Source organism: Denticeps clupeoides, chromosome 13 (assembly GCF_900700375.1).
Source record: "Denticeps clupeoides chromosome 13, fDenClu1.1, whole genome shotgun sequence".
Lineage (NCBI taxonomy): Eukaryota > Metazoa > Chordata > Actinopteri > Clupeiformes > Denticipitidae > Denticeps > Denticeps clupeoides.
This window is the reverse complement of record NC_041719.1, coordinates 7086016-7095901: the sequence shown is the minus strand read 5'-3', so window position 1 is coordinate 7095901 and position 9886 is coordinate 7086016. Positions and strand designations below refer to the sequence as shown.

At 45.6% G+C, this 9886-nt stretch overlaps 1 protein-coding gene across 1 annotated transcript; it reads right to left on the bottom strand.

The window, feature by feature from the left end:
- Positions 1–215: 215 nt before the first annotated feature.
- Positions 216–5829, bottom strand: tbxa2r (thromboxane A2 receptor). Its single transcript, XM_029000915.1, has 3 exons — positions 5704–5829; positions 3883–4751; positions 216–1664 (listed from the first exon to the last, which is right to left on the bottom strand). The coding sequence occupies exons 2-3, from the start codon at positions 4693–4695 to the stop codon at positions 1353–1355; spliced, it is 1125 nt and encodes a 374-aa protein (XP_028856748.1). The 5' UTR covers positions 4696–4751; positions 5704–5829; the 3' UTR covers positions 216–1352.
- Between the last annotated feature and the right edge of the window lie 4057 nt (positions 5830–9886).

The following is a 9886-nucleotide window of genomic DNA, read 5'->3' as shown; positions in this document are numbered from 1 at the left end:
GTGGAGTAGAGCAACCCAGAGTGCATTATGTTGTTATAGTGACATTGGAAGGTGAAACCTTGTGAGACCCTTTACAAGGTTTCATGTTCATGTAAAGCTCTATATACTACCTACATATTGGAATTGTTGCTTAGCAACATCACTCAGTGAACAGTCAGGTTGGATGTTTGAAAAAAGCACGTGTGGCAGGTCCAAGAAGGTCTCCCCAACACAAGTTTCATAACCATATTTAATAAGGGAGAGCATAATGGTGTGATTCTATTCACATGCAGCTTGGTTTCTTTATGTTGTTGCCATGACAATTTCAATATTCAGTACACCTTTATGCTGAAATATTACGCAGCAGCACCTTAATACTCAATAAGGAATTACACAATTCTGGAAAGTGATAAACTATGTCATAATTATCTAAGTGTACTTCTGTCTCATATGCAAGTTGCTCTGAACTTCATCAGCGTTGAAAAGACATGAACCCTCACGCGCATCACTTCTATATCCTCGTGGACCTGAGTCGGTCTCTCCTCAGCTGTCGGACTAAGGCAAGTACAGTGTCAACGTCGAGGGAACCACAGCAGAGCCATTTCAGCTCCCAAGTTTAAGTGAAAGTGAAGTGATTGTCATTGTGAAAAACTGCAGCACACGGTGACACAACTAAATGTGTCCTCTGCATCCATGAGATGTGTGGGGACGGTGCTTTCATTAAGGGGACCTCAGTGGCACCTTGGCCGCTTCCTTACATGCTGGGTCGACACTGCCCCCTAAAGTATAGAATTTCAACAAAAAGGACTTTATCTTGGGGCAAAAGTGTGGCACAAACAAGTCTTAGAACATTCCTCAAAAATCAAACTTGATGTATCTCTTCCTCATCACTGAATCGTAATTTAATTTAATCGTAATAGCTGGCTATAGCAAGTAATCAGTTTCTTGTATACTTGCATTCATTTCTTATAGATATTTGATGGCATGTTAAATTATATTCAAATGCCTGAATATGAAGACTTGAAAACAAGAATTCTTTCTTTCTTTCTGTCTCACCCCACATGTCCCTGGCTCAAGCTGCCTCACTGCAGGGAGAGAGAGAGAGAGTTTGATGCATTGCAGATGTGCACGTCCTCCCCTCAATGCTTACTTTTTACTGAGTTTTCATAAACACTTCCACAAATTGACTGTGGAAAGACAAGTGGAGAAGTGCATTACAAAAGAGCAAATGAAATATGTAACACTTCCGAGCCCAGTTATTGTGTCATGCACTTCTTCGGCCTCTATTTGGGCATTTGTGAATAGGAATATATTCGTGGAGGCATAGAAAGTTCTGTTTGAAGGAGTTGCTCTTAGCAGAGTCTCTGGCGGTCTCAGCACTGAGACGTCGGTGACTGGACAAGCGCCACGGGCTTTGTGTAGCCCGCAGCCTGCCGTCCGCTCTTCTGGTCCAGATCTCCCCCCAGCGAGGCTCGTGTGAGCCTCCTCATGGAGGCGCTGTACAGGGTGAGGATGGAGCCGCGGGACCAGCCCATGCTGGGGTAGATGCGCCTCAGTATGGAACGACGGAAAAGGATGTAGACCCAGGGATCCAGTATCTGGTTGAATGTGGCAAAGCGGATCCACAGCAAGAGTTTTGGGACTTCGAGCTTGCCACGCGACAACACAGTCTGCGCAATAAACACCTGCACACACAGACAATGAATCACTTACAAATGATCAAAATGATTGATGTATGGATGAATGGATGGAAGGATGGATGGATGGATGAGAGACATAATGTACAATGGTCAATATCCTGTTCATGCACAGTGGGATTCCAGCCAGAAGCTTTACCCATGAGTTATTATCTCCAAACAGCAATGTAATAATGGCTGCTCTGAAGCTATAAAATCACATAATAAATCTCAGAAGAGATTTTGGCATCGGTCGTGCAAACAAACCTCATGTCAATATGTCAATATTTCATGGCGTGGCCCTCCCTGTATTTCTGTGATAAATGACATTTTAATGGTCAGTATTTATATACAGCTTTTTTGATACCTCGGCCTATCACAACTCTTTCTGGGTATAAATGTTTGCACGTCATCTGTTTCTTACAAGCTGCTGTGAAAAACAGTGAGTTCGTGGACAGGGCTGCTTCGAGGGCTGGGATATGTCAATGCGATGGTGATGTAAATGTGAAAAGCCACTGCGAGGAACTGCCCACAACATTTTCATCCAGAGATTTGATGGGCTGAGGCAGAACAGAAATCTGACTTCATCTGTTCACAGTTCTGCGTTCCACTCAGAACAGCACACGCCACCATATTTAGAAATGTCTGGGTGCACATGGGCTCATCAGTCCGATTCAGAGACTCGGATCTCTGAGTCACTGCTGATAAGCCTACGCGCATTGCACTCAATCTGTCCAACACCCGCACTCTGCCTCGCGTTTGAACAGTGACTGCTCATTCAGACAGATGAACAACTTCAAAAAGCACCGATAGAAGCCACGCGGCGGGTGAACCAAGATCCTTTTAGCTCTAATGAACATGAGGTGGGACTGAAATCAACCACAGTATGGAGGTTATGGATGCAACCGATGAAGAGCTACTGCCATCTGGCCGCCGGCCAGTAAGGAGGGTCTACTGCGTTGGCTTGAACGGCATGGACATGAAGCGTGGCCAACGGCCAAAGAGCAGCGTGAGATGATGGGGGCGGAGTCGACAGCGGTTTCTTTTCCTACTCGCCTCAGGTTCGACTCTTGACACAGGATGTAAATCCAGGGGTCGCATATCTGGTTGCATGTGGCCAAACGGAGGCCGAGCAAAATGTGCTCGGGTTTAACTGGAGCATTCGCGACTGCACTCGTCAAAATGTCCAGGAGAAGAACAGAAGGTTACATGACAAGTTTCTGACCGTGGGGGCCATGAATGGAGATCATTAGAAGAAAATATAATATCTATTGCCTGAATACTCAATTTTTTTTAAGTAATTTCATTTTGTATTTTTGGACACAGAGAATTTGAAAAATTGGCCCCACCCATGTGCCAGTTCCCAGAGGACGGACCTTGTTCACAACGTTAAATTAGCGGTTGTAGTAAACTGAGGCTGCACCCTTGATAAAGGAAACGCTTTTGGGCTATTAATGTCACTAATGAAGTTAATGGCTGTAGGCCATCAAAGCTGATGTCATCTCCCCCCGGTTCACTCATCATACAGGGTTACCGGAAAAGCGTGGTGAGAGAACACCGAGAGAGCTACTATGAGGCTATAAAATTTGATGAGGCCAAAAATAAATGGCTCCCCTGAGTAATAAGAACAGGTAGAACGCCTTGCGCTGTCTCCAGACAAGACAGCCCTCCCCCCAGGGTGCTCTATGACTAGGGTGGGCGGCTGTGAGCCGAGGATTTCCTGCCGGAGACGGCTCCATCTTACTGGGGCTTATCAGCTGGTAACACGCTTCGCAAGCGACGTGTCCTGTACATACAATGCCAATTAAGGAGCAAAAAACAACTGAACATGTGACCTCTCGTCATTTATTATCCTATATGCGACAAGACTGTAGAGGGGTCCAGAATGCAACAAAACGGTTGCATAGGCGACCATCTTTTGAGAATGTTTCATACGACAAGGCCACATGGTCACACAGTCGAATGCCGTTCTGGTGCCTGTCTGGGACAAGGTTTTGCATTATCCATTCCAACAGAATTAGTTCTATTTGTGGCCATTTCAGTAGTGGAAAAATCCCGCTCAGTTGGGCTACTAGGACTGGGATTGGATTGTGTGTTAAAGTTACATTGAGATCTTTCTTCACAAAAAGATCTCAATTTAGCCGATTGATTGACTATTGCCATATTCAGTATGTGATCATCTTAGAACATCAGTCTGAGGCCCAGTGCTAGACAAAGGAACACTCACCAGCAAGGGACACCAACAGATGGAGGCGATGATCATGATCCAGATGAGCTGCACCATCATCTCCACCTCATGGTCGCGCCGACGTTGGCCACTGTCCTGGCCACAGCATACCCGAAGCAGTGTGATCACACTCACCGTGTTCAGCAGGAAGGAGGTGACCAACGACAGCAGACCCACCAGCGAGAAGATCAGGCTGAATGTCATGTCCAACGGCTCAGAACTGATGTTCAGGAAGCACCATGAGCCGGGTAACTGCAGACGGTAGCTCCCGAGGCCCAGCAGGGGCAGGAGGCCGATGCATCCTGCAGACACCCACACCATCGCTACCACAGAGCATGCTCGGGTTTTGGACATGTTGGCAGAGCGTGAGAACGGCCGGTTGATGCCCATGAAACGCTCCACTGCCATGGAGGCGCCCAGCATCAGAGGACAAAGGCCATAGAAGACCATGGATATGCCCATAAAGTTACATAAGTGGCACTGGGGGTCCAATTCCTGCCACTTGAAGTGTGTGATGTGATACGAGACCACGATGGAGCCAGTGACCAGCAGGCCCATAAAGTCGGTGACCACCAGGCCGCAGAGGAAGATGAGAAAGGAGGAGCGTGATCGACTCGTGGTGCGCTGGAAGGACTTCCACAGAACCAGCAGGGCAAACAGGTTGGAGAGTAGTCCCATGGCACTGAAGATTTTGGAGAATCTGTCTGAGGAGAATCTGATTGCGCCAATGGATGAAGTGTTTATATTGAAACATACTGGAATTGTTTCATTGCCTGAGGAAGACGTCCCCGAAAAATATGTTCCATTCATCATTACACAGGATTGTTTTCTTATTGGCTCAAGACGCTGAGTTGCTTCATCCTGCAAAACTGAAAAAAGGCCATTATTTCCAGAAATAAATATTTTTCACAATCACTGTTTGTACTTATTTGACAGTAACTGATGAAAGAGAGGGAAGCTGGTGGAGACCGGTGTGACGTCATTAGCAGATCTGCTGATATGCGTCTGCAGTAATGCTTCTACGTATAAAAACATAAACAGGAAGACTGATTCCAACTCGGCCGCTAGTGATGCGAGCCTTGACTCTCCAACCAGCGTTAGAAGATGCAAGAACAGGGTCGCCGGTGTAGATAACAGGGGTGAAGGCTGTTTGTTTTACATGCATTTTACTTTTTGTATTGCGCTTTTCTCAGAAGGCCTCATTGCAGAATTTGGGGACACCAGGACAACACAGGCTAGCACGGTCTGAACATATTGCATGACACGGGCGCATCTGAACACATTTACCCTAACCTGAACATGCCCTATGAGCAAAGAGCCATGGGCTCTTGGGGCAGCAAATAACCTCCAGATGGACCCCGGGGCAGATATGGTTCTGCCAAAAGCCATTAGCTGCTCCGAAAACATCAAAGCAAATATGCATGTTTGGAGTAGATTTCGGGGGGGAGGTGGACACTGATTCGATTGGAAACGTCTGGACCGTCTTTGTTATGGGGGTGAAGGGTGCAGGTCAGCAGATCACGCGCAGGTCACGCGCACGAAGTGTCCCTCTACAGCGAGCAGGGGTTCAACAACACAATTAATGCAGTAATATAATATAGTATAATATAACACAATATAATATAATAAAACGCACGAAAAGTGAACATGGCTCATTTAAATAACGACGGCGTGGAACCACACGCAATGTGGTGATGTGACGTGGAAATCCGTTTAGCAATGCGATTTTACAAAACTTTTATTAACCGAAAAAGCGACAGAACGTGAATTTTCATTTATTGTCGTAAAGAACGCTGACAGAGAGAAGAGAGCAGATCTTACCTTATATCGGTTAACTGTGCTATCTGTTAACTGTGCAGGCTGATCCATCTTTCATGGCTGTCTGCTGCAGGGCTGGTGGAGCTCAGGATCTTCTACCAGGACCTTCTCCTCCTCCACAGAAGGCGCCTGTTTTCTTTTCGCTCGTCTCTTTCTGCCTCCGGATTGGCCAGCGTCGCGTAGCCCCGCCCCCCGCCTATGTCTTTATTTGAAGGGCGCCTGGACGCTTGAGCCTGGGAATGAAAGGAGAATTGCTATGTGTTTAAGATACTTTATTAAATCAGACATGAACAGTAATGAGAAAACAAATAAAAGAGATTTGTTTTACTAATTCGTAAAAAAAACGAATGATTAAAAAAAGCACACACATAAAAAACCAAATACATCTTTGTTATTATTTCTAAGTCTTGGTTAAAAAAATCTTGCTGTCACATTCATCAAATTATATAGGTGAACGTGTACATATAAAGCCACTGCCCATCCTCCCAAAGCCCTGTAATACAATTCACACACTTGCAGTATTTATCAATTACACATTGAATATTAGGGGAGATTCTGTAACACTTTTATGGATTTCATAAAGCCCACTTGTGAGAACAGGCCGCATATTTAAAGCAGCAGACAGTAATCAGCCTGGACCTGACACATGGACCAGGAGGGGGTTAATAAATGGATGCAAATGGCTTGTCAGGAAATGAGCTGCAGACCTTCAGTGGAAGCCCATCAACGCTCTCGGTGGCTTCTGAGGCTTCATTAAAGAGCATAATAGAAGAGCCTACAGAGCCTCTGTCTGCCAGGCTGCCCACATACGAATGATGGACGCCCTCCCATAGCAGCAAAGTGGAGCCTGATGTTTGTGTGGAGCATTCACACAAGGCCTTTCCCTCTAAATCACGGCAATGGCCGCTTCGCAGGCTGCCATCCATTACGCTCAACTTCAAAAGGATCGAGCACTTTATCTGCTTAGCATCTGAAGCATGGAAGGAAGCTCGGTGGCCTTTTAAGCCAGTTTTTGTCGAGCTGCCCAGCCTCAAACCTGGGCTTTATGTTTTCCTTTTTTAGTCTTCTTTATGAACTGCGGGGGGAGATGCTGTAGAGCAATGCTCATTCCTGCAGGGCAGCTGTTCAACATCTGTCAGCTGTCTTGGTTTGTCTCCCTATAAAAATACGCAGATGCTGTTTTAAGGAGAAACACGCAGACCTGTCAGCTTTATGACCGTCACTGCAGGTTTTGCAACACTGACCTGCTGCCAGCGCTGATAAAAACCAAGAAATATCTCAGCAGGCTGCCTTAAACCCTGACCGTCATTGTTACTTTTCACTGGAAAGATCAAAAGTTAGATTATGTTTGCCGGCAAAAAACATTCAGTTTGTGAGTGTACTCGACAAATAACTGTTAATCCTTGGGCGTGGCTTCCAGTGAAGTGCCCTCATCCTCTGACCCCTCGGGGCCTTGTGAAAGTGAAACAGACAGTTTTGTGCTGATGGGACAGCAGCGGTGGGACAGACAGACTACTCCTGTCCTGGGCAGCACTGAAAATATTGGGATCTGTTGAATGACTGGAATTAACCACCACGATGAGCCCAAAGAACATGGCAAACATTATTATTATCTAGAACATTAATTAGTAATTCCTTAATTCTCTATGCAAGAATTATGCGTAAAATGTCCTATACCGGCACGGCAAATGTATTTAAGGTGGCACTGGCAGGTTCTGGTGAATTTCTGTGTCCTGGTGTCAGATGTGCTGGGAAACCCGTCAACCCGGCCCTTAATTAGGAACGGCCACCTGCAGCGCGGATGACAACCCCTGACCGTTTCCTTGTTCCCATGGTGCCTGGACCAAGGTCGCGTCATGCAGAGTTGATGGGCTTGGTCAGTTTTGGGACTAGAATGTTCCATGAGAGGGATCTAAGTGAACAAACCCCCCTGTCTGATGTCCATTAAGCGTTAATCTATCTGAATTTCCAATTTCAAGGTTAAGTATTAGAACTGAGGTCTGCTCGGGATCACAGGGCTGTAGAATCTGGTCTGAGCGTGACAGTTACATTCCACATCAAACGATGCAAAAAGGGGCTGGAAAAAAAGATTGATGAACATCTTTACGTCTGCAGCAGACATGCAGACAGAAGCTCGACGACAAGATCAGAGTGAGTAAAAGTCCTGATTCATCTTCGCTGAACATGGTTATAGGAGAATTACAGGGACAACTGAAAGCATCTCGACTGGAATCTTTCGCCATCACCACTCCAGAGCGGGACGGCCAGTGTTGGTGGGAATGTGCAGCCTTCGTATGCTGGGAATGGGGCGAGAGAGAGATTAACGCGTCTGGACCTTCGTGATAATCGGACCAGAGGTCACATGAAGATGAAAACGATTCATCACAACTGCACCTAAGGAGCAGTGGAAAAGTTCAGCGGCAGGAATCTTTCAGCTTCTGGACATAAACGGAGATGGAATTTGTTATCAGGAATCTGTTGCAGGCCAGCATCAACATCCCCCTGTAATTATGACGCCTGAAAAAAGCGCAATTAAGATATTTTTAGGTTAATTATGTTGTATTTTGCTCAGTACAGACAGAATTCGAATGTACGTGGAACACACACCACTGGAGTGCTCGAGGTTTGAAGAGTTCCAGCATTCCAGGCAAAATAAGGAGGTCATCGCTGTTTGGAAGAGAAGTGGGACTGCTCAAATGCAATCATTTATCCACAGAAGATCTTTTGAGGCTCATTACCGAGTTTGTTCTATTTTTGTGTAGACAGGACGCATGGTGGCGGAGTCAGAGGAGAGAGAGGAGCACGACAGCAAGGTTCCAAAAAGTAGTAGTTTTTATTGAACGTGCAAAAATGAACAGGTGCAAAAAAAAAAAAAAAAAAAAAAAAAGGAATCCATAAATAAATCACACACGACTATAACGAAAGTTAACAGAAGATGCTAAACATATACGCTGTTTTGGGCAGGTTAACCCGACCTGGTCCTGCACCAATACTGTGACCTTGCTTGTTCGGAGTGTTCGTCACATTGGAAGATCATTCGTCACAAAGATCCTCCAGGCCTAATACAGGCTCACCTTCCCTGTAGCCCCTCCTCCTGGACCAAACCATCGCTCAGCAATGACATCTCCACATCAACATACAACAGTTCATAATCAAACAAAAATGCAGAAGAACACACATGATAATATATTCACACCACAAAATATTTACAAGCATATGCTACATTTTGAACTGATAAAAGCCCTGTACAGCAAAACCTTCAAACAACCCCAGTGATGGTGACCCCCATAGACCTTGTTGCACCTCGTTCATAATTAGGGAATCATGGTCGTGACACCCAGCAGCGTCAGGCAGCTATGATGGGAGCATGGCGGCATAAGGCCGTCTGCTTACTGTGTGAGGATCGTGGCTAACTCTGTTATAGTACAGTAAAATGTTTTCCTCATCATCCTCAAAATGTATTTAGAAAAGATTATACAGGCTTCATTCCCCAAAGGGGATTTTGGGAAAATTCCAATCCAATGACTGTCAAAGTGCAAAGACTGGAAAACACATTATCTTCTGAACTTTGTGGTATCTCAGGAGGGCTCTCAGTCTTTGGTTTTGAACCCCGTGTCATATCATGATGTAGAGACCACAGTGGCATAGCCACAATATCCAAACATGATCCATATTTAATCAGCCAGTAACCAATGCCAGGCTTAGACACGATGGCTAAGGCCGGGACAGATTATTGAGGGTCAGGATTGCATGAACAAGGCTTAAGGGGAGCAACCAACAGGAGAAGTACTCCTGAAACCACTGAGGATCGAATCTTTCCTGCCTTCTCTTCACACACACATACAAAAAAAACCCCTTACATTATGAAAAGATGACCTATTATGCAAGCAGGCAATATGAAATCTGACCACACGAGGGCAGTGTGACCCTTCAAATATCACAGTGCAGTGACGACCACCATGTCCCTCTGGTGGGCGTGGCACTGGATTTGAAAAGCACAGAAACAGCACCAGTCACCACATGCACCTTAATCTCACCGTTCATCACGTGGCTGCTCCGTTTGTACTTGAAAGGATCAGTTTCCTCTGTGGAGAGGCAAATTGGTCATGTGCTTGAAATGCCAGTGTAAATTAACGTGTAATTATTATTATTTCTACTCCAGCTCCAGATTTCAACCTTACAAAGG